At 41.6% G+C, this 27,762-nt stretch overlaps 1 protein-coding gene across 1 annotated transcript in view; it reads right to left on the bottom strand.

Annotated features, from left to right (window-relative positions):
• Window positions 1-475: 475 nt before the first annotated feature.
• The window catches only part of LOC137256074 (muscle-specific protein 300 kDa-like), a 140,103-nt gene continuing 112,816 nt past the window's right edge, over window positions 476-27,762 (bottom strand). The window contains exons 39-61 of the mRNA XM_067793767.1: window positions 23,194-23,582; window positions 21,958-22,126; window positions 20,296-20,682; window positions 18,165-18,441; window positions 17,691-17,881; window positions 17,264-17,482; window positions 16,543-16,707; window positions 15,547-15,742; window positions 14,884-15,106; window positions 14,597-14,617; window positions 11,422-11,572; window positions 11,003-11,214; window positions 10,029-10,323; window positions 9,626-9,835; window positions 9,298-9,456; window positions 8,463-8,720; window positions 7,876-8,049; window positions 6,777-6,968; window positions 6,426-6,664; window positions 4,743-4,825; window positions 4,031-4,283; window positions 3,338-3,483; window positions 476-2,952 (exon numbers count right to left, since the gene is read on the bottom strand). Coding sequence (XP_067649868.1) covers window positions 2,918-2,952; window positions 3,338-3,483; window positions 4,031-4,283; window positions 4,743-4,825; window positions 6,426-6,664; window positions 6,777-6,968; window positions 7,876-8,049; window positions 8,463-8,720; window positions 9,298-9,456; window positions 9,626-9,835; window positions 10,029-10,323; window positions 11,003-11,214; window positions 11,422-11,572; window positions 14,597-14,617; window positions 14,884-15,106; window positions 15,547-15,742; window positions 16,543-16,707; window positions 17,264-17,482; window positions 17,691-17,881; window positions 18,165-18,441; window positions 20,296-20,682; window positions 21,958-22,126; window positions 23,194-23,582 — 4,644 coding nt within the window. The 3' untranslated portion in view covers window positions 476-2,917. The remainder of the gene's footprint in view (window positions 2,953-3,337; window positions 3,484-4,030; window positions 4,284-4,742; window positions 4,826-6,425; window positions 6,665-6,776; window positions 6,969-7,875; window positions 8,050-8,462; window positions 8,721-9,297; window positions 9,457-9,625; window positions 9,836-10,028; window positions 10,324-11,002; window positions 11,215-11,421; window positions 11,573-14,596; window positions 14,618-14,883; window positions 15,107-15,546; window positions 15,743-16,542; window positions 16,708-17,263; window positions 17,483-17,690; window positions 17,882-18,164; window positions 18,442-20,295; window positions 20,683-21,957; window positions 22,127-23,193; window positions 23,583-27,762) is intronic.

Genomic DNA, 27,762 nt, shown 5'->3' with positions numbered 1-27,762 from the left:
GTATGAGAGAATCTCAAAAACAATATCCACGTTGATCGTTATTGACTTCAAATACACAAGAAATACCTTGCTAAGTTAGTTATTGTAATGAGTAAATAATACTGTAACATCACAGTGGCCACTTGTGTTTCCACTTATATCAACTTGAGTGAGTGAGCTTAGTTTTATGCAGCACTCAGCAATACCCCAGCTATATAGCAGTGGCCTGAAGAAAAATCGAGTCTGGACCAGACATTCCAGTGATCAACAGCATGAGCATTGATCTGTGCAATTGAGAGTGGATGGCATGTGTCAACCAAGTCAGCAAGCTTGACCACCTGATATTAGTCACCTCTTATGACAAGCATGAGTTACTGAAGATCAAGTTTCTACCCCGGATCTTCAGGGGTCCTGCAGTGGAGGATGTGACCCAAGTCTGCATCACAACAGCAGGGAGATAAAATACCCAGACCATGGAAGATGAACAACAGAACTATTTGTAACTGTGAAAATAATAGTTTATTTAATAGGCATGTTATGTACTATACAAGAAATGCCATTTCACATACGAGAACCAGGTCCTCCAGTGAATCAGAAGCTATGGCGGATGAATACAAGGTACAGTGGGCATATAACACATATCACAGAAAGTAGTGCGACGGATTGGACTGAAGTTTGTGAATACACTGTCTTTGTGATGAAAATGACATATATAAATTGTCAATTATCATCAAAAGCAGCTCAAATTCCTTATACATTGGAAGGAAATGACAAGCTACTCCTGAATATCATCTGAAACTACTAATATTCCATACAAAGATATTTCTTTCTGAAACTATGTCTGTGAAGCATGCCTTGGGGTAGGTATTGCAGTGGCACATTTCCTTATTTCTAAACAACAGCTAAATAAATACATATGTAAATCAAAATCAACAGAATCAACATTTTCAGGCAGAATACAGTATGACCCTTTAACGCATTCACTAAGACATGTCTTCTCCCATAGCATACACTATTTTCAATTTTACTTATATCGAGTTTAGTTCAGTTCAGATCCACTTAGAAAATAGATCATGACATATAAGTCTGAAACTGGACACATTTTTTTTTTTATAAAAAGACAAGTCAGGGTCTGTCATATCACTAAAACATGCATAAAGCTTACTCACATGTACAGGCACTTACCCCTAATCTTACAGCTGCTCCATTTACTTACAGCTGCTTCATTTCAATACCAGATGCGTATCTATAATTGTACTAGGAGTTACTTGGGATTTGGCCACGTAACAGAAACTGACTTGAGTCTGGCGAGGACGATACAGTATTTACTCAGTGTATGAAATAAAGCCCATCCGGCTGCCCGAGATGGGCTAGATTTCTGGCAGAAGGTCTAAATTTACAGCTAGCCAGCCTAATGGTCTGGTAAATTTTGTAGATGTTCCATATACCTGAGTAAATTCAACATATCCTGGTGTCTGGTTTTGTTGAACCCTCTTTGGGCTGGTTACATTTTTAAGTTACCACGCCTGATGTCTTGCTGGGTTTTTGGCTTATTCCAAGCACAGATGTACCTGTAGTATTCCTAATGGTGAGTACTATGTCCAACTACAAAAATATCCATATCCAAACTTCTAAAAATATCAACCCAATCAGAAATGCTCTACATTTTGGCTTCCATTCACCGTTTTTGGCACAAACAAACATGGACTTCCATGGAGGTCCAAACTAAACTGTTTCTCATAAAACTGTTGAATACTTGTCACCGAACACAACATTAAAATGCATTTCTACTTATCAACAAAATAAATTAAAATACATATTTTTACAAGGACATCAACAAAAACTATGGCATTTATTATGAAATATACAACAAAAATTATCAAATATAAATATTTGTATGTTTTGAAAACTTTCCTCAGTACTAAAAACAGGTGACTTGACAAATCTGTCTAAACATGCACACCTTAAACAGGTTTCCAGATGACAGTACCCACTGTTAAATAAGATGCAGAACAGCTAAGAGTAGAATGGTACAGGTACAATGTACGTAAAAGCAAGAGTCTCCTGTTTAAAACATCAGATTAACACATGAATCGGACAAAGTCAAGTCTCATTAATCTGACACTATCTGTTGCACAACAAATTGTCGCATTTACAAGGATGTCAGACTAAATAAATGAGACTAAGTTACGTTTATTGAATTTGTAACCAACACATGAGTCGGATAAAGCCGACTGTCAGAAAAACAGAGGTCAGATTAATGGGACTTGGCTGTATTTAATATAAAATCTGTAAATCTCTTAAGACTTTAACCTTCCACTTAAAACTCAGTTCAAACTGAATCTGCAAATTTTCAACATACTTACTGTTGATTTGTTGTCAACAAAACCATAACAAATACATCCTGAATGTACATTAAAAGAACATTGTTGGTGAATTAACTCAGCTACAACAGTCTTGATTATAACAATGTAACTCACCTTATTAACACATTACATTTCTCACTGTAAACATATCTCTGATTTTATAGAACCAGTTATCAGTTTTCCAGTCATTTGTAGTGATAACTCCTGTATTTCAGCACTCATCTTAATAATAATGACACAGAAAGGAAGAAGTAGTACGGGCAACAGAACACATGCAGCCTCAACATATTTTGGGAAGGGTCTGGTTTGGTAGAGTATCTCTCCTGCCATAAACATCTCACATTTCTGCCAGTAACGTCTTGTTGGATCATTGTCTAACTCCATATATTTCACTTCGACACAATTCAGAAACTGAATCCTGCTCAGATTGCCCTACACTGGGAGCTGACACTGCTGGTGTCTTGATGGAGCCATCACTGAGCATGATGATGTATTGGAGGTGATGTATACAGGATTCAGTTGTAGTCTACGATGTCTCCGAGTTGGTGCTGGTGTTGTGCATGTTGCTGCTGTTATCTCCATGCTGTCGTTCTGCTTGGGCTGGAACCTGGGGAGATGTCAAGTCATTGTCAATCCTTAAATATTAAAGCAAAGATCCCATACAGTATATCCAAACCAAGATTATACACTGGTTATTCAAGCAAAGATTTGGCACATTCTAGACATGTTTCCATTTCCTAGACAAACATGGTTGGAAATGGTCAATCAAAAACTCAACTAAGTATTACGTAATCAGGGTGACCTTCGTGTTGTAAAAAACAAAAACATTTCTGTGTTCAGACGAACTAAGTCTCACACGATCAAATCTATGAAACTTGTTCTTTGAAATCTACTGCTGAGCAATCAAGAGTCTAACTTTCTAGGGCATTCCAGCCAAGAAATAATTCCAATTCATGGAATTGGATGATGCCAGCACTGGATATGGTACCTACCACTGTTGTAACTTCCAAGGCGGGATTGAAGATTCTCTAATCGGTGAAGGAAGTCATCCGTCGATTCGTCTGCAGTTGTGGCCCGCGTCATGGGGTGACTTCGATATGTGCTTAAGGTAACACTGGTATTATTTTGAAGCAGACGTCTGCAGGACAAAAATTTCCTTTTATTACACCGTAAATGGGGTCAACATGAAACCTGAAACTATGCTCCACATATCCTAGCCTTGCAAAGGTACATAAGTCTGTGAGCACAGCCAATAACAGTCTCATGATGACATTATAAAAGAAAACTGTCGACAAAGACAATGATGATTGAGTTTTGATGAACAAGATCTCATACAAATGTTACTTAACAATAGCATAGCAACACACCACCCTATCCAAACTACTCGTAACTTTTGCCCTATTCAGCCCCCCAAGCCCTGCCCAATCAATCCACCTCACACACACACGACCTGTAACTTCTCACCTTCAAGCATTGGTATCCTGGTGGGCGGTGTTGAAAACTGGTGTCTAGTGTCTCCCATCCCTGCCCCACCCAACTAACCCACCTCACACACACGACCTGCAATTATTTACATTCTAGCATTGATATCTCCGGTGCATGGTGTTGAAAACTGGCATCTAGCATCTTCCACCCCTGCCCCGCCCAACCAACCAAACCCACATACATGGCAGGTAACTTCTTACCTTCTAGCACTGGAGGAAGGAGATCTGTCGTAAGTAGTCTGACTAGCACTGGTATCTTTAGTGGGTGGTGTTGTAAACTGGCGTCTAGTAGCACCTGCACTGGAGGACTGGCGGTATGGGTTAGCTACATCACCATTTAACACCAATAGAGGTTCAGTTGATGATCTCGGTAGATCAGGAATTCTTGACATTGAGGGAAAGTACCTCGGTGAGGCAGCTGGCTGGGGTGATGTGTATGTCGATGATGTGTAACCTGAAATTTACTTCAATAATTATTCTGTTTTCCAACTTATGATACCTTGCACGATAATTGTGACAATGCACAAAATCAGCTGGTATCAACTGAACAAAGCATGACAGTATGAGTTCACCACAAGATGACAATCATAACACATTGTGTTAACTTTTCTCATATGTGACGAAGACATCCATGAATCATAGCCCGTCTGACAAAGCCTCAGTAAGTTATGGTCATCTCAGAGCAACAGGTTCATATTTCGAAAGAATGCAACTCCAAAACTTCTCAGTATTATATCTACACCAGTAAATTATTTACTTTAATTTTACACATTAGTGATTATACTCAGGATTTGAAAGTTTCGATTTGGGGAGGACAAAAACTTTCCTTTCCATTACTGGACTGTATGATATTTCAGTGTATCAGAGACATGGCATGTTGTCAAGCTGTTGCTTCCTAGCTGCTTCAACTTACCAACATTCATGTTGACACGCCCACTCACAACAGGGGAACCCACTCTGATTGCACGTCGCCACTTGCGGACCATGAATCTCATTCTGAAACACAAAACAATGAGCACATCCATCACTTGATTCATCCCCACACCTTGGTTCTGTCACTGGTGAACTGGCCTCTAAAAGTTTTCGAGATATAGATACTATCATCCTTGATTTCTCCTGGATATATGTTCTGATAAATCATCACTAAGCCCTGGATGCATCTACCTCCCTTTACACTCTCACAGCAGCCAATCAGCTAAGCTGCTGTTACAAACGAGCTTGCCAGTGTGAAAAATGATGGCAGTCACAGCTGGAAGGTTTGTTTGAGAGTGACTCAGATTTTGAGGGAAAATCATACAGACAAATCGACAGGTCTGAAACATCAAAAACATATACAGTTGACTAATTCAGACCAGCTTGGGACCAAGTTAAATGTCTGAATTAGACAGCAGTCCGATTTACACAGAAATTTCCTACAAAGAATGATTCCGTCAGGACCAAAAGTTCAGTCTGGTATATACAGCAATCCGAGAATGACAGAATCCAGTTTGGACAGAAAGCACTGTAAGCATGAACTCCTATCTCTTTCAGAGAACCACTGCATTGTTTGTGTTGCCAACTTAAATTGGTCAGATAATTTAAGAAGTGAAAGTGAGTTGTGACTGGTCTAACTTTCCACTGTAGACACCTGATTGGATAAAAAGCCAGTCAAGGGAGGTAATGAAGTTATCAGGTTGAAACAGATGCATCAAGGATATAGAGGAGGCTTATCGGAAATTATTCCCTGGAGACATCCATCATGTACACGTACTAATAAGTAACTAAGACACTTGTGTCAATTATGTATGCACGTCGAAAACTATATTTGACTTAATACATAAAGAACAGAAGGTGGCAGAGTGTTTTCTGACCTTGATTGGAAAGTGCTGTTATTAAAGAGTTTGGAAACCTTTGTGCGCATACCATATGCGACGGATGTGTCAGTAGAAGCATGTATCTGTTACATTTTAAGCAGTTATTTCCCTTTACCTTGCTTCTAATCATACTTCATGACATTTTGGACACACAATCATCCTTGGGTAACCCCTAGCAAGAGTTATCTCCCTTATCAAATTTAATTTGTGTGCTGTTTTAAACGAAATAATGTTGATACCCTCTGGAAAGATATTGTTTGCTACTATTTTTGAGCTTAAATCTAGAGTGAATTCATAAAAATTCACTTTGTGAATAAATCTTGTTATTATAACTATAAAAAAAATCCATCAATGAAGCAATATTTTTTTTTAATTTCCTGCTATTTTAGAAGTTAATCAAGGTGACAAATCCTAGATACTGCCTTGAAAATTGATTTTTCTGCTTTATTTAATATCAATACTAAAGTAACCACACATCAAAGAACTAAAGTAAACAATTTACTATCAAGAGAACTCTTATTGACATATTGCTTTTTACAGACAGATCCACAAGCCACCTGTTGTGGTGACTAGGTATTTTTATTACATAAATGGATTATGGACATATTCTTCTACAAAATTATACCAAAATTAGCAATTCCTTGAATTTTTTATATTTTGTATCCAAACTCATTAAAACTGTGGAGCTTCAGTAATCTGACTGTACAGACAGTAACAGCAATAAAGACAAGAACAACATGTACCTTGCTATAGCAATGATGACACGGGCAGCACTTCGGAAGAGACTAAAAAGGCGGGAGTGTCTGCTGCGTCGCCGTGCGTCGATGTCAGAGGGGTAGCCGCCCATCTGGGCTATCAGCATCAATGTCTCCTGCTCACAGTCCTGGTAGCCCCCAAGCAACATCAGCAGGTAGCGCTTCTGATACACCAGAGCCTTGCGGAAACTCTCCGATCTCAGGAACTTGCCATACAATCGCTGCATCTGTCATTGAAACCACAAGGGTATATGTAAGAAAATCTTACCAAATGGTGTGTGAAATGAAAATGGAAGGTAACACACTTGTTTGAATTGCAAAGGTGACACTGATCCTCACCTTGTCTCTATCTGCTTCCGTGAGATATCCATCGGAGTCGAGCTGACTTCTGACAAGACGAATTTCAGACTGCAGTCTTCCCACCTCCCGCTCTGCAGTGTCCAAGGACATCTGCAGAGACAACCTCTCATTGGCCCAGGACATCCGGTCCTGGAGGTACCGCTCCTCTTCCTCCTCCTCAGTCCTCCTCACCTGAGACATAGGAACATCAGTCTTCATTACACCAGTGGCACTGGCTCACATGACTCATATCTGTATAGGCTGACAAAATTTTATCTCTAATCTGTAATGTAGATCCCAACCTTGACCAGTCTCTTAGTCCTGACCAATGACCCAACTAAACACTGATATCACATATCTGTGATTGACACTTAAATTCTAACCTTGACCCAGACATAGGATTCAGTTTCAAGACCCTAGTATCCAGATCAGCAGGTACACCAAGACCCAGGATTCACTTACAAGACCTCATACCCACATATCCATGAAGGCTTAGATTGACCCATATTCCCATGCAGACCCAGATCTAGGATTCAACTACAAGACCCAGTACCCTATTTCTGCACACATCCAGATGCAGGTTCCAGTTGTAAGACCCTTGTACCCAGATCTCCATGTAGACCAAGATCCAGCTACTAGGCCATCAGACCCAGACACAGGATGTGCACCGGTCACCGGAGTTAGCAACGAGACCCTCAGATTCAGATCTCCACAGAGACCCAGATACAGAATCCAGCTACAAGACCCTCAGACCAAGATCTCCACATACATCATGACACAAGGCCCTTGGACTCAGATCTCCGTGTAGACCAAGATCCAGCTACTAGGCCATCAGACCCAGACACAGGATGTACACTGGACACCGGACACCGGACACTTGAGTTAGCAACGAGACCCTCAGATTCAGATCTCCACAGAGACCCAGATACAGAATCCAGCTACAAGACCCTCAGACCAAGATCTCCACATACACCATGACACAGGATTCAGCTACAAGACCCTTGGACTCAGATCTCCATATGTACATCCAGATACAGGACTCAGCTTTAAGACCCTGGTATCCAAATCCCCACTAGACATAAACCAAACAGTTGGTTACCTGTGTCTGTCTGCCCTGTCTCCGCAGGCGGGCAATGTCCTCTTCCATGGCATCCAGGGTCACTCGGAGCTCTTCCTTCTCCTGACACACCCGCTTGAGGAACAGCGTCAACTCTGCATTGTGCTGCACTATCCGCTCATTGGCCAGCTGACCGGCTGAAGCACTGGCTCGGACCTGCATCACACAACATACATGATCATCACTGGTACTGATCAAGGATGGCACCAACAGACCAACACATCACAGAATTAAACTGGCAGAAGAATACATCTATTTAATATTTCATACGTTCATGCTAACACGTAGTATCCAATATAGACATAGCATCACACCAAAGCCACAAGCAAACCAGGATCTGCCTGCTGTTACCATTTACTCAAAGAAACAAACAGTTCTGCGACACATGTGATCAAAATGGACAAACACTTTTTTTAAAAATAGAAATGGATGTTGGTATAGGTGATATGTGATTGCGTGAAGAAACATGAAACATTTAGTAATTCCATCAAGTTGGCTGGCCTGTGTCAGAGGTAGAGTGTAGACCACAGGGTAGATTCCATGAAAGACTAGCTAATCCTGGAACTCACCTCGCTAGACTCCAGTGGCTGCTGCAGTTGTTTCATATCCTCCAGTACTTCCTGGATGTCGGCCACATAGTTTGATGTTGTATCCACAATGGCGTCCACTTCATCCCCTCCTTGACGGCGACGTGGTGTCAGGTTGGCATCATCTTGCATGCGCAGGGCCAGGAACTCTAGTCGTTGCACCAGGTTATCAAAGTTGTCTTTCCTCAATGTCTGGGAGCCATCAACACTGCCCCTACCATTGGCTGCAGCAGCTGACAGCTTAGGAAGAGTGAAGAGGATGCTCAGTAATGATGAAATGCTCAGAGAAAATATCAATGGCTTAGTCTGGTTTTCAAATTTTAACAAAATTCAAGCAATATCATGGCAAGGGACATCAGAACTGGGCTTCACATACTGTATTCATGAGGAGCATCAAAACCTGGTCTAATGATGACTGAGCACTTTCACAGTACACTATTTACATTCTCCAAATCAGCTCTTTTTGCACGTAACCTACAGCTTCACGTTATAAGTACTTTTGAGGGTGGTATGTACAGGTACACCGGTACTGGTGACTTAACTCTTAAGGGACTAATAGGGATCACAACATGCATCCAAGACTTCATGACTGTCATAAAAATATTCCTACCAGCTGAAACCCATAGCCACATCAGCACAAACTGTTTGTAAGGTAACTTAAAAGATGGATCCACTGTAACATTACCCAGGAAAATCCAACATGCCTTCAGATGGCTAAGGCAGTGGCTAGCATTTCTTACTGCATCCACCCAACTCCACACCACCGCTGCCCTAGTGAAAGATTAGTACCGAAACATTCAAAATGCACTCTCCTTACCCTGTCACTATGGTCTGTGGTTTGACGAGCTGTTGCAGTGAGTCTCAGTCTGTCCAGCTCGTGCCTGGTCTGGAGCTCTTTGCTACGGACATCGTCCAGCTGCAGCTGGGTGTCCTGCACCTTGTCTGTCAGTCGGTCAGTCTCCAGCTCCAGCTCATGCTGAAACAGTCACTCAAGTAGCCAGGCTGGATTCTAATGGTAGAGACGTGCAAACTGCATGGTAATTTATCACAAAAACAATGACCCTTTTAATAATGACATTGTCATGCAACCCATGAGAAGAAAATGTCTGACAACATTCCGGACAAATAAGTCAACACCTTCTTACCAATTTAATCTTCAGTTCATCCCTCTCACGTTCCAGATCTCGGACAGTTTTGCGTGATGCTGCCTGTTGTCCATCTGAACGCAATAGGTTCTCATTTTCTCTCTGTTTGAGGACCTTCACCTCCTCGTGGAGTTGTTCCATCTGGTTCTGGAACGTCTTTATTGTCTCGTTCTCAAACTCAACTTGTCTTTTCAGCTCTGTCTTCTCAACCTTTGTGAAAATAATGATACATTTAAAACCAGCTATTTCTTTGCAATTTCCAGTCTCATCTCACCAACTGATAACTTTTCTAACATTGGTGTCATTACATTCTGAACAAACATTATTTCATGAGGTCTGTTAGTAATTCATTCTCACTCTAATCATCCATCAGCTTATCTCCACATTTCATCCCGCAACCCACCTGTAAATCATCAGCATCCCTTTTCAGCTGTCGGTTTACAGCTCTCTCGTGCTCCAGTGTCTGTCTCATGTTCTCCCGCTCTGTCTCTAGCATCTCACTCACACTCATCAGCTTCTGTCTCTCTCGGGACAGCGAGCGATGGAGGTCCTCCACCTTTTCCTGCTCTGACCTCAGACGTGCTTCCATGTCCTCAATCACACCTCGGTCCTGACTGCTGGCCTCCTTGTGATTTTTTCTCTCTGACTCTAGCGTTGTCCTTAGTCGAGTTGAAGCTTGTCGTTCCTCTTCCAAGTTTCTAATCAGGCAACAAAATTACTTTCTTTACACCCAAACAACATACAAAGAGATAAATCTTTAAATATAATCATTTAACACACACCTGCTTTGTGCGTTATATCATCATTTGTAGGTGTCAAGATTGTTTAGTTAAGAGTCAAAATCAGGTTTTAATTGATTAGCAGAAATAACAATAAAGGACTGGTGTCATGAGTAGTGCTTGATAGTTCAATCACCTATGATTATGTTTATATTACGTTTTAATCAACTGCATGCGATGGTAGCGTAACCGTAGGCAAAGCAGGCGGGTGGGATACACACACCAGCTTTGTCATGATATATTGTACTGTGAAGTATATTGAGTAGGGATTATCTCGAAAACAATATTTTTTAAATCTTCAATCCTCGTAAAGACACGAGGGCTGGTGGTAGTGAGAGTCAGCAACTTTGTACATAAAACTATTTAAAAAATCTTTGGGGGAGGCAGCCTTGATTTTATACATGACATGTAGATAGCTCACTCACATTGTACAGGTACATACTGAACATGCTTCTCCATGATACAAATCATTATCAATTCTGATAGTCAAAAGATAGAGAGGATTGATACCACACATCTACATGACAGCTTCAGCACTGCAGCACATTCTGGTCCTAAACTGTCAAACAGTGAGATGAACAATCTGAAACAAACCTACCGACTCAGATCATCAACTTTTCCTCTCTCAGCCTCAAGAGACAACTTGAGTTGAGCCACCTGTGCATCAGACTCAGTCTGCACAGAACGTATCTTCCGGCGCTCTCCCTCCAGTTCCTGCTGGACAGCATGTTTGGCGGAACGCTCCTGTTCTGTCTGTCGTGAACACTCAACACGTTTCTCTCTCTCACGCTCCAGTTCAATACGCAGTTGCTGAAACAAGGAAAAAGTGAGGATGAGTTTGGTGCATACAGTTGTAGGCTATAGAGAACAGAGATCACTACCTCCACAAATCAGCTCAACATGTAAGTTGTAGATATTACTATACAAGTGGCACATCAGAGATCACTACCTTACCAAATCACCTCTTCATATAAGTTGTAGGTATTACCAAACAAGTGGAAAATCAGAGATCACTACCTCCACAAATCGGCTCTCCTTCTCCAGGTAGTCCTTGTTGTGTGATCGGAGGTCGGTGACCTGCGAGTTGAGCAGGACACACTTCCTCCTCTCAGATTCCAGGAGTTCTGACAGACGACTGTTCTTGGTCCTCTCCTCTTCAAGAGCATCTCTGCAAACATAGAGAGACATATGCAAATACAGGTCGAAATATGCTAACATAGGTCGACAAACACAACTACAGGTCGATATATGCAAATACACAACATGTTATTCATGACATACTTCTGAAAACATCATTTTCTTCAAAAGCAGCTTCATTAACAATTTTCAGGAAATCATCAAAAGTATTTAACCTCAGACATCACAGAGCTAACACTCCTTACCACAGAATCCGGAGCTATATCATGCAGTATAAGATATAAACTGTAACATAACCTTCCTACGCAGTGTTGTAATATCAGCTACCACTGATCCATACCTGACCACAAACACTGGCACATACTTAATATCATCCTGGGGACATGTTACCCAGCATTCCATATTTCCTGGCATCTCCTGACCGATATTGCATCCAGCTGCATCACAACTGCATCAATCTTGAATAAATATCATCTAACTCACACACATTCACTGGTAATATACCACACAAAACCCCTGGTAAACAATCTGAAATATAGCCTCATGACACTCGATAAATACAAGTTGAAAAAAGTATTCACAACATCAGAACTTCATGCTTCACACTCCAGATCATGACATACACACATGACATATGTCCATGCAACATGGCAATAATGTCATGACATGACAAAAACCTCAAAACCATACTTGAACATGTCCACAAAGACAACTAAAACTTGAGATTGTATCTACAACAAAACACTCTTATTAGCTGAAACACAAATGTCACAAATATTCCCCAGAGGAATACATAAACAAAGAAATGATAAAACAGTATAAACCTTTTAACATGCTTGTTATATGATAGAAAAGGGGTTATAGGGGAAATATGGACATCCAAGAAGAATCCACTTGGCATAAAAGGGCTGGCTGATTAACACTTCTGATGTTATGAGCTAATGGTCAAACCAGGATGTACTGAGGACTTTCATGACCAGCTGACTAATGGCCGGACCACAAAGTACCGAGGACATTTATGCCTAGCTGACAAGTGGCTCAACCATGAGGTACTGAGAACCTTTATGACTAGCTGACTAGTGGCCAAACTGAGAGGTGCTGAGAATATTCAGGCTTACCAGTGGCCGAACCACAAAAGCCAAAAGACGAAGTAGACACGACCTTTATGACTAGCTGACTAGTGGCCAAAAGACAAAGTAGACATGACCTTTATGACTAGCTGACTAGTGGCCAAACCACGAAGTAGACACCACTTTTATGACTAGCTGACTAGTGGCCAAAAGACAAAGTAGACGCAACCTTTATGACTAGCTGACCAGTGGCCGAACAACAACGTACTGAGGATTTCATGAGCAGCTGTACCATGAAGAACTGAGGACTACATGACCAGCTGACTAGTGGCTAAACCATGAGGCACTGAGAACCTTCATGACTAGCTGACTAGTGGCCAAACTGAGAGGTATTGAGAACCTTTATGACTAGCTGACTAGTGACCAAACCACAAAGTACCAAGGATCTTCATGACTACAGCTGCCCTTAGGGATATAATACACATAAACCTCATGACCAGGGGCCCGTTTCACAAAACTCTCGTAAGCCTAAGATCTCGTAAGTTTTCTCATAGCCATTGTACCTCCTATACTGAAACACGGGAGCTACGGATGCTACGAGAAAAGTTACGAGATCTTAGGCTTACGAGAGTTTCGTGAAACAGGCCCCAGGTTACAACCCATGCATAAACAGTCTGTTGAGTACAGAGTTATAAAGAGCCTGTTGAGTATGGAGCTATAAAGAGCCTATTCAGTATGGAGCAATAATGAGCCTGTTGAGTACGAAGCCATACACAGCCTCCTGGATACAGGGCTATGCAGGGCATGTTGAGTACGAAGCCTGTTCAGTAGAGCTATACAGAGCCTGTTGAGTACGGAGCTATAAAGAGTCTGTTGAGTATGGAGCTTTAGAGAGCCTGTTGAGTATGAAGCCATACACAGCCTCCTGGATACAGGGCTATGCAGGGCATGTTGAGTATGAAGCCTGTTCAGTAGAGCTATACACAGCCTGTTGAGTACGGAGCTATAAAGAGCCTGTTGAGTATGGAGCTATAGACAGCCTGTTGAGTACGAAGCCATACACAGCCTGGTGGATACAGGGCTATGCAGGGCATGTTGAGTACAAAGCCTGTTGGGTAGAGCTATACAGAGCCTGTTCAGTACAGAACCATACAACCTCCGTTGACCCCATCAGCCATCAATATGGACATCTTGTTAAAGTATTCAACCCTGGTGTAGGTCAGTGTGCAAGAGCACCCGCTCCCAATGAATGCTAGGTCAAGTTTGTTAATAACAACAGGTTTGTGTTAATAACATAACCAGGAATAACAGTGTTAAACATAACTAAGTCATGTGCTTCATGTGATTGGTTGGGGTTAGGTGGGGGGAGAGTTACTGTTGACCTTACACAATGTCTGAGAGAGTGTCTACCATCCATAGGAGTAACGCATTTGGTATTTCTTTCACATTTCTACCAGAATACAACAGCTGTTTAAGATGATATATAAACTGTATTCCATTGAACAGCTTAAACTATATCAAGTCAAAGCAATTCCCTTGGCCAGATTTCTCTGTTGTGCTACTTGAAGTACATGACAACAGCCTTCATCTAACCCACATCAGATTCTCCAATGACCGACACAATGAGCATCAATCCATGATGTCGAGGTGACATTTAGACCCAACATGTAGGGTAATTCATCTACTCCCACAAGGATTACAATATTCCCAATGATGAATTCCAACCAGTGAAGCTCATTTCTGGTGTTTCCTGCCGTGATATTGCTGAAATATTGCTAAACGCACCACAAACCCAAACCTTCAGACTATTTCAAAGTACATATAGTCATATACAGCTCCACTGTGGACAACAATCAGTCTGACGGAAGTATTACACCACTACAGCTATTCCCCTGCAACACTAGGTACATCAGTGGCACGTCCAACAAGGACTGATAAACACAAGACACCTGGGGGCATGCAAGGTTGAAAGGCAGGCAACTTACATCACTGTGTTCCATATCTCCCTGTGTGGAGAAGATGGGTTAGGAGAATAAGTAAACACAACAGAAAAAGCATAGAGAAATACAATACTGAGACCACTTCACCATAATAATGGTCTCGTTTGTTACAAATTGCACTTTTATTTGGTCTTATTTTTACGGGCAGCAACTTCAAGCAGTCTCCCCCCACCCACAACTTCCCATCCCTCATCCCACACTAAATCCATGACACCCAGAACACTTAACCCCTGACTATGTATGTAGACAAAGGACACAAGGTATGTACATACGTGACAGAGATGAATCGGTTGTGTTCTCGCTCCAGGGCGTCCCTGGCTTTAGACAGTTGTATCTGCACAGTGGACAGTTCCCCCTGAATCTCCAGACTGGTGTTTTTCTCCCGGGACAGCTCTGTGGACACCTCCCGGACCCGCTGCCTCTCCAGGTCCAAACTGGTCTTCAGGTCATCCTGAATCACCTTCTCCTGCTGAAGCTTGTACTCCAGGACTTGGACTGTGTGGGACAGAGCAAGATAGCAGATGGATAATCAGACAGTTTATCAATGTTACATGGAAACACAAGGACCAAGATTAAAAACACACATTCGTGTCATTCAGTGGTTCTATACAGAGTTTTCTGGAATAGCAAAAGTCAAACATTTCATCTGAAACTTGCATGACATGTATTAATACCAGCACCTTGAGCAAGCAATAGTTGCATGGATATGTGCGCTATATAAATATCCAATAATAAATAAATAAATAAACCTGCAGCCTCTCCTGATCACCTAAGTCACAAAGTCACCAAGAATCCCTCAGTCACCAAGACTCTTGCTCAAACTCCATTCTCAAAAGAAACAATCGACTATTGTTTTGTGGAACCACCAGCTAACTTTTACCACTAGGTTCACACTTTATCCAAGACACCCTTAAGTGTTTACATGGAAAACATACTTTCTCGCTGCTGTTGCCGCTCCCTTTTGGCACTCTGGTCCTCCAGGGAGGAGATGGTGGCATTGTATTCCTGCTGCTGGATGTCAGTCCGTTGCCGCGTCTCACTCGCCTTCTTCCGCAACGCCTCGATCTCTGTCAGCATGGACTGCCGGTCGGCGTGGTGAAGTTGGTCGAGCGCTGACCGATGGAGAGCCTCCTGGAATATACAATACAAAAACGTGAATACAGAGGTCAAGACGGCGTACCAATGTTGCAATGATGACAGAAATTATCATACCACTGGCATGTGGCATGTGGTCCTGTGCATACAGCTCAGGTCATAACTAAGTTGAAGGTAAGCAATGATGAGCACAGATGGTTTTTGGATGGGTGACAGTGTTTGTCATCTTGATTTCTGACAGTGTCTAAGACTTCAGTCCTGCCTTACAACAAAGTACATGTGACACAGGTGGTCTCAAGTGAGGTTGTTCAAAATTGCCTCTGTTCCCCAAACAGAAAGTGGGTACCTGGTGGGGCAAGTCATGTGACAAATAACCTTCTAGTGCATCACAGGCAGCTTTGATCATCCGGGGTAATAACGCATTTGTGCTTTGAGCACATCACTGACAGTCAGTATCACTTTGTCAGTCACTACTGCAGTACCAATACTTTCAGGTTTGCCAATCATAAACTGAGGACAGACAAATTTCATTGTTTCAAGAATATTGCTGCACACTGTATTTCAAACAAGCTTGAAACTAAAGCAGTAATTACATACGGCCAACCATCAAGAAAACACTGCCGCAGGAAAGCAACAATGGTACCATCTTTCATTGAAAAAAAATGGTTAGGAATGCAGTTCTGGAAGTGCATGATCATTACAGTAAAGACAGACGGCCAATAATTAATGGAGTGAGGACAGTTTGTTTGGGTATTTTGGGATTGTTTTCATAAAATCCTGAATCCCAAAACAATCAGTAACTTCAAATAAGCGGCTTGACATAAAGATGTGACTACCTGATCAGAGATTCTCTGCTCGAGTCTCCTGGTGCTGGGATCAGCGTCAGGGGCGTGAGTCACCACGTATGTCCGCAGTTCAGCCAGGACCGCCTCACGCTCCTTGTCAAACAGTCCACACACTGCTGCCAGCAGGTCCCCTCGCCAGTCTTCTTCAGCCTCACACTACAACATAAGCAGTCTCCTAACATGGGAGATACAGTCAAAGTTTTCCCAGGTCAGCAATGGTCACTCTATTAAGTTCAGGTAGTTTGTTTTTCACTTTGTAGTCAGGTGCTGTATCCCCATGTCAAGCAAACACTCCTACACAATTAATGTGTCATGCTGATATCTATACCATCAAATACCCTGTTCATGTGACACACAGACACCTTCCCTGTCTATAAGTCATGCTGACATGTACCCTGTCCTTGTGACACAAAGACACCTACTCTGTCCATGTGACACAAAGACACCTACCCTTTCTATCATGCTGACATCTACCCTGTCCATGTGACTCACACACCTACCCTGTCTCTACATCATGCTGACACTTACCCTGTCCATGTGATGCAAAGACACCTACCCTGTCTGTGTGACACACAGACACATAACTGTTCATGTAACACCTACTCTGTCCTGGTGACATGGAGACACCTTTCCTGTAAATGTGATACCGGGACACCTATCCTGTCCATCATCACAAACACACCTACTTTCAATGTATATCAAAGACACTTACCCTGTCAACATTGTTGACTTTATGCACCCTGGCCAGAAGGTCCTTTAAAGAGTTGATGGTGGCTAGCAATGTCTCACGTTCTCTTTCCCAGGCTTGTCGTACAGCATCAATATCGATGTCACCCCTCAGGTGGTCATGTGACATGTGTCGCTGAAGAAACTGGAGTTCGGAAAGAGTCAGCACATGGACACCTTTCTTGTGCAGGCGGCTCAGCAGCACCTGAAACAACAGCCATGTGGACAGCGCTGTTACAGATGTTGCTGTACAGATGGCAGCATGTACAGTTCAGTGCTGTAGGCCAAGGACAGAGTCACACCAGCAAAGACTCATGAGGGGAATTTGTTATTTTGTTTACACTGAATTGTGCATTCAGCAATATGACAGCAGTTTCCTACCAGTCCGAGTGTAACATTCACGTTCATCCTACCTGTAGTTTAGTGGATATAGCACCAGGTGGAGCTGTGTCGATGCTAGCGGTGTCGGTGACGCTGGTGGTGTCTGAGTCGTCTCCAGCCGGTCCATCCAGCTGTTCCACGAGACGGTTGTCCATCAGTTCCGTCTGCTGGATGTCAGAGATCAGACTCTGCCTCAGTTCGGTCACAGATGCATCATCTCGCACTGGAAGGTAACAATATTCCACATCATGACATGATGTGAAAGACTATTTACACAGCAGTGGAAATTATGCTACTCTGGATAATAGACACCTAACATATTAACTTGTAGTCATTTCTTTAGTTGTGTTCAATATGCCTTATAAAAGCAACACATCCCTTCATCTGCCTCCCATTTCAAACAGTTTCTCTCCATCCCTCCTTTTGTGCCATCCATCAGTTTACTCTCAATAACCCTCTATCACACTCTCCTCTGCTCCACATCATACTTCCTTCAGCCTACTCACCAATGCCTTCATCCCGAACAAGGTCCATCTCCTGCTTGTGTTCAGCTATCAGTCGGTTGATCTCTGTCTTGTGCTGTTTCTCCAGGTTCTGCTTCTGCTCAGCAAGGACGGCCTGCATCTTGCGATCATGGAGCTGACGGAGTTGCTTGATCTCATCCTCATGTCGGAGCTGCAGTGTGGTGAGCTGTGACTCTGCGTCCATCTTGAGTCGCTCCTGGACATCCCGGATGTGGTTCTTGTGTTCCTCGGACAGCTCCTCTCTGAGCTCCATCACTTTCTGCAGGAGAGGAAAAACAGTGAGTTGTGATGCTGTTTTAAGTCTTGCAGTCATATCATGGCATGTTCAACAGGTGAAGAATGTTTGAGACATTTACAATGTTAGAAAAACAACAACATGTATTAATGTATTAACACATTCAGAGTTTCTGGGACAGACGGTGCAACTAGGTCAGTAAATGACAGTACCCAGATAACTGCAGCACCTAAGATGACGGCAGCAACTGCAGCATCTAAGATGACTGAAGCACCTAAGATGACTGAAGCATCTAAGATGACTGAAGCACCTAAGATGACTGAAGCATCTAAGATGACTGAAGCAACTGCAGCCTCTAAGATGACTGCAGCACCTAAGATGACTGCAGCACCTAAGATGACTGCAGCACCTAAGATGACTGAGGCACCTAAGATGACTGCAGCACCTAAGATGACTGAAGCATCTAAGATGACTGCAGCACCTAAGATGACTGAAGCGCCTAAGATGACTGAAGCATCTAAGATGACTGAAGCACCTAAGATGACTGAAGCATCTAAGATGACTGAAGCAACTGCAGCCTCTAAGATGACTGCAGCACCTAAGATGACTGCAGCACCTAAGATGACTGCAGCACCTAAGATGACTGAGGCACCTAAGATGACTGAAGCATCTAAGATGACTGCAGCACCTAAGATGACTGAAGCACCTAAGATGACTGAAGCATCTAAGATGACTGAAGCACCTAAGATGACTGCAGCACCTAAGATGACTGAGGCACCTAAGATGACTGAAGCATCTAAGATGACTGCAGCACCTAAGATGACTGAAGCACCTAAGATGACTGAAGCATCTAAGATGACTGAAGCACCTAAGATGACTGAAGCATCTAAGATGACTGAAGCAACTGCAGCCTCTAAGATGACTGCAGCACCTAAGATGACTGCAGCACCTAAGATGACTGCAGCACCTAAGATGACTGAGGCACCTAAGATGACTGCAGCACCTAAGATGACTGAAGCATCTAAGATGACTGCAGCACCTAAGATGACTGAAGCACCTAAGATGACTGAAGCATCTAAGATGACTGAAGCATCTAAGATGACTGCAGCACCTAAGATGACTGAGGCACCTAAGATGACTGCAGCACCTAAGATGACTGAGGCACCTAAGATGACTGCAGCACCTAAGATGACTGAAGCATCTAAGATGACTGCAGCACCTAAGATGACTGAAGCACCTAAGATGACTGAAGCATCTAAGATGACTGAAGCACCTAAGATGACTGCAGCACCTAAGATGACTGAGGCACCTAAGATGACTGAAGCATCTAAGATGACTGCAGCACCTAAGATGACTGAAGCACCTAAGATGACTGAAGCATCTAAGATGACTGAAGCACCTAAGATGACTGAAGCATCTAAGATGACTGAAGCAACTGCAGCCTCTAAGATGACTGCAGCACCTAAGATGACTGCAGCACCTAAGATGACTGCAGCACCTAAGATGACTGAGGCACCTAAGATGACTGCAGCACCTAAGATGACTGAAGCATCTAAGATGACTGCAGCACCTAAGATGACTGAAGCGCCTAAGATGACTGAAGCAACTGCAGCACCTAAGATGACTGAAGCGCCTAAGATGACTGCAGCACCTAAGATGACTGAAGCACCTAAGATGACTGAAAGAGAGATTGATTACACAAAGGCTTCAAGGAACTACATTCAGGGTGAACTGCAAACCCTCTAGATCACTAGGCTACCTTTGGCCACAGGTTAGTGCATCGTTATAGAGTGCTACTTCATATGTCAAACAGATCCTGACAGTGAACTAAAAACTAGCAACACTATTTCCCTTTTACTTTACTCTGAAGCTTCTTACCTTAACAAAATCTCTCGATGACATAGAAGCCGTTGTCTTAAATAGCTGAAGCTCTTCTTTCAAGTGGGCTACCTCCCGCCGAAGATTACGAGCATCTTCCCCAAGTCTCAAAGGCGATTGGTCGTCCTCCGTAGCACTGCCCTCTGGTGTTCGATCAAGGAAATCACCGCTGTGATGGATTTCTGCAAGTGCTGATTTCGCTTTCCGTAGTTCGTGCCTCAGATGACGTATCTGTTGCTCACTTTCAGGAGGAGTTGCCTCCCTTGCACTGGAATACCGCTGAGATTCAGTTGTACGAACTGCATGTATTTCAGTATCCCTTTGAAGGAGAGTTTCGTTTAATTCATCAATTTCAGCTTGTAGAAGTTGGTTCTTCTTGTCACGTTCCTAAATGTTAAGAAAAAAAAGAAACATGATTTAGATGAGAAAGACAAAACATATGACATTAGATACTTGTATGCTTCGCTACTGAATATTTGAACACCCTATATTACTGGCAAACAAGGATAAGTTGACAGAGGCCCATATAAGCTGCATATCCAGGTAAAATATGCTAAGAAAATTTCAAATGACACAATGAAAAATACTTGCTGCCTACCAATTACACATTTAAAAATAAATTTATTTAAAATAAATAAAGGATTAGAATATATTTATTAAAATAGCTACCCTGATTAAAAGGACACTGATTGCTATCAAGTTGTACTGATAGTACAGGACTAGTGTTGTACTGTCAGTATAGGATGAGTAATTTTTACAAAATCATTTCCATTACATTTAAGTGGGTTTTGATTAGGTATGACATAAGGTAGTACATACCTGCTTAGCAAACGTACTCAGTGACATATACGCAGGAGAGAAAAATGACTGAAATACCCACATATTTGAATGTAGTGGGTAACGGAAAATGAAATACCCACTCAACATTCATGATAGCCACTCCAAAGAAATACAGCAGGTACAGTACCCATACGAGCTAAATCTTACCTGGAGCTCTGAGATTAGCATGACCTGACAAAGGACCTATATTAGCATGTATGAGTGCCCCCTACTGGTGCTCGCCATTTGAGCAAAAGGATCCAAGGTTGTACGCCGACCACGTGAAGGTCTTATGAGCAAGGAGTGTGCAGCTACACTGCACATACACTAACTTACATCTGATCGACCTTTCACAAACCAAATGGTTTGCTCATTGCTGCGCACTGCCTTCTTCTTGTAAATGTGTTCTGTGTCGGACCAACTTATCCTTGTTTGACAGTTGATCTGTATACTACATGCCTGTGACATTACATTACAACACTACTCCAGTGAGGGACTTACTGCCTGTGTGAGCAGCACCTCAGAGAGAGCAGGGAAATTAACCAACCAGGTGAAACTTACCTGTATAGGTGTGCGTATGTATCTGACTTTTAAATGAAGCTAAATACAGAATGAAGTAGATTCTGGAAACTTCTTCAGTGTTCATAACAATGAATCATTGCTATTTCTTATCCCTGAATCTTCCTAGCCCTTTGACTGACAGGATACAAGATAACCCCATAGTTGATACAGTAATGCATGCGGGATAATACTTCAAATACTAGGTAACTGAAGACTTGATACAGCATAAGATACCGAGGAATGCTTAAGTATTGGACACCTAGTACTTGGTACGAAACTGACCTGAATCTCTTGCTGCAGTGATGTTATTAGTGTTTTCACATCTCCATCCCCTCGGTCCTGGGACAACCATTGCTCTAGCTGCTTGCGAACTACTGACAACTCCTTGTTCTTGGAGTTCAGTTCCTGCTTCTGTTGGCGGACAAGACTCTCCACTTCGTGTAGACGTGACCTGATAAACAGGAAGATAGAGGTGAGGTGAGGCGAGGCGAGGTGAGGCAAGGTGAGGTAAGGTGAGGTGAGGTGAGGTAGGGGTGAGGTAAGGTGAGGTGAGGAGATGTGATGTGATATGACATAAGGTGAAACAGAGTCATCAAGATTGAACTAAAATAGTTACATGCATGAACACGAGTGAACACTAGTTGTGGCTAATGATGGTTTGTTGACATACCAGCCTGCAGTGTGACACTGATTACACACCCTGATACAGAGTAAAACAGTCCTTGTGTTGCCCCTTTAATACAAGTGCCAAGGCAGGGCAACATACAATACCATGTTTGTGAAATATCCCAGGGATCAACCCACAAATTGCATCACTTTAACCATAAATGATCATTCCAATATATAAACTGTCATTATCAACATCAATGTCTGTACTTCCAGTACATCAGGAACAAGATGGTTGTCAGCAGTGTCTGGAATAGTGTCACCCTGCATTCACTGATATCAACACTACTGTTCTTATCTTCAAACTTGTACATTCCATTTTTCATTTCATTAAAAACAGGAAAGGACATGACCCTCTCACACTTAACCTCAGACACATCCTCATGTACAAATCACTGTAATGATTGTGACCACAATATGAAGCTAATGGTGAAGCTAATGCTTTCTCGTCTTCTTGCGTAAAAGGAGAGGTGGCTTAGTGGGCTAGATCTCTGCTTTTGTGCTCGGTGTTGAGGTGCCTGACCCTGAGAGAGTTGGTTTGAAGCAGAATGTGTACTTTACTAAGAAAGAGCTATCCCAAACATAGCATATGTTACATCAGACAACTTCCTAAATGGCATTTTGTATTGATGCTACAGGAGAATAAAAAATGGACTTCACACTGAGTGCATTAGCCACTGAGTCTATCACTTCACAAGTGTTTGATCCTCATTCAACAGTCTTTTCAAACATTTGTAAAATGTCTGAATTCAAAAAAGTAGGATGTTAAACAGATATTAATGAAACAATAATAATGAATTTCAGAAATGTACAAAGGAATTGAGCAACTGCTCGTGACTTGAGGATGATCACCTGAACAAATGACTCTCTCGCCTCCAGTTGTTCAATGCTGGTTCCGACTCTGATCGAGTCATCAACTGATGATCCTCGTCAAAGTCCAATGGCAGAGAGCTTGACAGCTGATCTCGCTGCGTATTGGTCAGTTCAAATGAAGTCTGCTTCAGCTTCTCCTCCGTCTCACGTAAGTCCTTCAATGCCTTCTCATGTTCTGCTTCAACAGTCCGAAGCTGAGATGACTTGACCTCGAGCTCCTCTTCCGTTGCTGTTAAAGCTGTTGAAAGACGCTCAAGATCCTCATCTTTCTCCCGTAACTCTAGTGACAGTTCATACACTTCCTGCTGCGTGTCCTCTAGGGCTCGGTTCACTTCCTCTTGTGACTGGCTACTGGTGTCAGGCCGAGGCTGTGCAAATTTAAATATGGACTTGTTACTTGTTACAAAACTATACTTCTAAACTGAGTTTGATATGAATCATAGTTATTACTGTTTGTCAAAGTTGGTTTTCTTCAGAAGCTCTCAGGTAATGTTCACATCATGTATAAAACCCAACTAAAATTGTTTTTGCAAATTCTTTTAGTCATCTCTTACTAAAAAATGTGATTTACAGAATCATTTAATGAATAGCTAGATGGTTCATCACTAAATCAATTATCATAAAATCTGTACTTGCAGAAAATTCCCAACGTAAATGCTCTGAACCAAAGTTGGAATTCCAATGAGATTCTGATTTTAACTAGAAAATATCTTGGCCAATATTACAGTTTATAGTCTGTCATAACAACTTTCGGGACACCCTTTCGGTCAAATATCTACCAAATGCCATATACATACATCTTAATGACACCCTTTGATGTAATAAGAAAACAGGAGTTTTAAAATTGTTGGTCACTTGGAGGAAAAGGTAATTAGTTTTGTGTGGTTTGGTGTTAAGAGACAAGTGGTATGCGCAGTAAATGCAAAGCAAAATAAAAAAAGTGAAATTTTTCTCAGGCATCAGTGCGTCACTTTTATTTGTGCGCATAATATTTTTTTATTGTCATCTAAAAATAATAATTTTGAATCCTGATCATCCATTAGTCCAGCATAAGAATGAGACTCAGTAAGAAAGAGTGACTGAATCTCATTAATACGTGCTAAACTTCCCAAAGCTGTATTTCTGAGAAAAAATAAAAATAAAAATGTGTCCCCCCACATCACTTTTTTTTCTAGTAAAAATTATTTAAAAAGTCTTCCTGCCCTAATCACTTTTGAAAAACATGCCCAAGAAACATTTACTTTTTTTATGCAGCCCAACAGCTTACAGGTTAGGTGAGCGCACAGTTCACATGCATGACCTCAGGGTAACAGTTACAGGTTCACATGTCTACATCAAGGGAACGTCTCAAAAGCAATGATAACAAAAAGAATTACTTAGTCACTGTTTCACAACCCTGCTTCAAAATCAGAGCTACCAATGTCAGTGTCATCAGCAGAGTCTAGATTCATCAAGATGGGTTGGGTTTGATTTTGGGATGGTCCCTAAAAGACTACTGTCAATTACCTGATCAAGGGAGATAATATAAAGTGTTGACCGCTTCATTTGTAATACAGATACTGTTCTTTCTGTAAAATTGGTGATAGACTGTAAAGTATATCCTCTTCATTCTTGAAAAACTATACACATTCATGATCAGATCAAAGTTTGCATATATCTTTGCTTAGCATGGGGAAATTGTTCTGAGGATCATGCATATGAATTGTGGTCTGACATAACCCATGGGTGGTTACGTTTACTGCAACTACACCCTGTGTCTTTACATAAGAACATACACAAATTTTAATAATAGTTACTTAAGTAACATCTTCCCCCAATAAACCAATAAAGTTAAAACTATTTTCTCTTATTAACTCAAAGGGGATAATTCGGATCTACATTAATGGCATTTGGTCAGCTGGCAACAGGACACAAACTCAAGCTATTAGTCATAACATAATACAGATGTTTGAACATTTCTAAAGTGCCTAATAAGTCATGGCCTTGCTCTTTATAAAGAAAAGAAAAACTCATTTCCTTAACTCTGTGGCAAATGGCTGAAGGATTACTAGCAATCCATGTTCATAAACATCCAAAAAGAATAGAGTGATCTCCCCTGTACAGGTACAGTGTGACATGGAAACATTCACAAAAACACCAAAACTGTGTATCCCTAAATGCACAATGATATATCGCTTGTGCTGATATCAGGTGAATGAGCAGATTCCACAAATACAGTTATGCAACATACTCAATATTTTACAACACAACATATTATACACCAAAACTGTGTATCCCTAAATGCACAATGATATATTGCTTGTGCTGATATCAGGTGAATGAGCAGATTCCATAAATACAGTTATGCAACATACTCAATATTTTATGACACAACATATTATCAACAGTATCTGAAAGATTAAAATACACAAAAATCAGCAAATGGCACCTGACTTGTATGATAACATGAATCTTTGTCAAGCAAATCTTTTATCTGCAATCTTATCTTAACCACCCTATCATCTCTATGCTGTGAAACCCCAACCACCACCAACCACCACCAACCACTGCTTACACGTCAACCTCAAATCCCAACCTCACCCAACTCACTGCAGATTCCATCATCCACACAAACAAACATGAACACAAAGTCAACTGAAATCTTTTTAACTCAATCAGAAAATATGTGTTTCACACAACTTTGAACAGACACCTCAAATTATCTAAAAAACAAACATTAAACACACACAAAATAACCCACCCAGCACACACTTGTGAAGTGAAAACATTCCAATATTCATATACAAGACACACTGGTCCAGCAACTGAGGACTGACAGGCGACCAGCCACTAGTTTCTGCCATACCACAGCCTCAGTGGTTGTCTGCCTCAGAGTATGCAGTAACTCTACAGCTATGTCTGGCTGACCTACAATGTGGATGTTGTGTCTCCTAAGCAGCTATTTATATACACTGCCTCTGAATCACACCTCACTGTAAAGCAGCAATGGCAGAATGCCACCACTGCCTCAACATAAGACATGTGAAATGTCAAACGTGATGAGGAAAATATTCCCAAATAATTGATCAAATTGTCAGTTGGATTATGAATATGAAATTAAACATTTGAATTTTTGAAATAAGGTTGGGGCACTATTATTACTTAGTGTTATTATGAAACTTTATGTTATGAAATATTAATTCTATGAAACAAATGTTGATAACAGTCCAGAAACAGTTACATAACATTTTTCAGCCATACTAATATAACCATCACCTTTAGCAGATGAATATTCAACGATCTTATAAATCTGTTAGGAAGTAATAAATAAGACCACAAACTATTCATTAGTGTGTTATAATGACATAAACATACAGAGCAAGGCCACATTCCTCAAAGCGATCGCAAAACTAAGATGACCATAACACCCTTACTTCACCATGACTGTCGTATGCAAAGACCGTATTGAGGAATGTGGTCCAGGGCTAATATATCAAAGACGCCCAGCATCGCTAACACTGCCAAGGCAAGTTATGAGTTTTTGGTTCTTCTTCCATGTTAACAAGACATAACAGTGTTTTCCTGCCAAGGTAAAGAAATAACTTGCCACAGACAGCAGCAGGTGCTTGACTTCTCAATGAAAGACTTAAAGATGCAGCTCACTCAATCAGCCATCCACCCAACCCACTCAATCAGCCATCCACCCATCTGCTCATCCACCAATCCATTCACCCACACGTTCCACTTGACGATATCTCAAGACAGCTAAGTCTAGACCACCACATGCATCTCAATCCATATCCCCATTTCCTAATAAACCATTTACATATTTTTCTCAAAATAAGTAACTTCTTAAAAGATTTAGGCTTCATTTTGTGAAACATTACATATGCAATATAAACTCAGCCCGACACTAATGTCTTCCTTACCATAATGACTACAACTACAACTACTGTCGAACCCCTGACGTCCCGGGGTAGAATAGGCCTTCAGCAACCCATGCTTGCCATAAATAGGTGACTATGCTTGTTGTAAGAGGTGACTATCAGGATCGGGTGGTCAGACTCGCTGACTTGGTTGACACATCATCGGTTCCCAATTGCCCAGGTCGATGCTCATGCTGTTGATCACTGGATTGTCTGGTCTGGACTCGATTATTTACAGACTGCCACGATATAGCTGGAATATTGCTGAGTGCAGCGTAAAACTAAATTCACTCACTCACTCACTCACTCAGACCATTGGAGTTAGGACAGTCATAGCATTAAAACTGTGCTCACTCATTTCAATCTTCTGCAGTTGTAACATAATGAGACTACTGCTACACTTCCCCATTGAAGGCTTACTTGTGGGCAAATAAGTTACCATTGATGTTTAAAAAATGTGTCTTTTGTTGTGGACCATCGTTGGATGTCCCCTCTGTTTCTACATTATGTTAAAAAAAAATTACATTTTTCATGTATTTTTCTTGAATTTTAATTTATGTAGAAAAAGGTCCCAGTGGCCACAATCCCATAGGTAGAAATTAGTAGATAGATAATTAGGTCTGCGCATGAGGAAGCTGGAGTT

This window comes from Haliotis asinina, chromosome 11, assembly GCF_037392515.1.
Source record: "Haliotis asinina isolate JCU_RB_2024 chromosome 11, JCU_Hal_asi_v2, whole genome shotgun sequence".
Taxonomy (NCBI): domain Eukaryota; kingdom Metazoa; phylum Mollusca; class Gastropoda; order Lepetellida; family Haliotidae; genus Haliotis; species Haliotis asinina.
The sequence above is the reverse complement of the archived record's forward strand: the minus strand, read 5'-3'. Positions and strand labels throughout refer to the sequence as shown.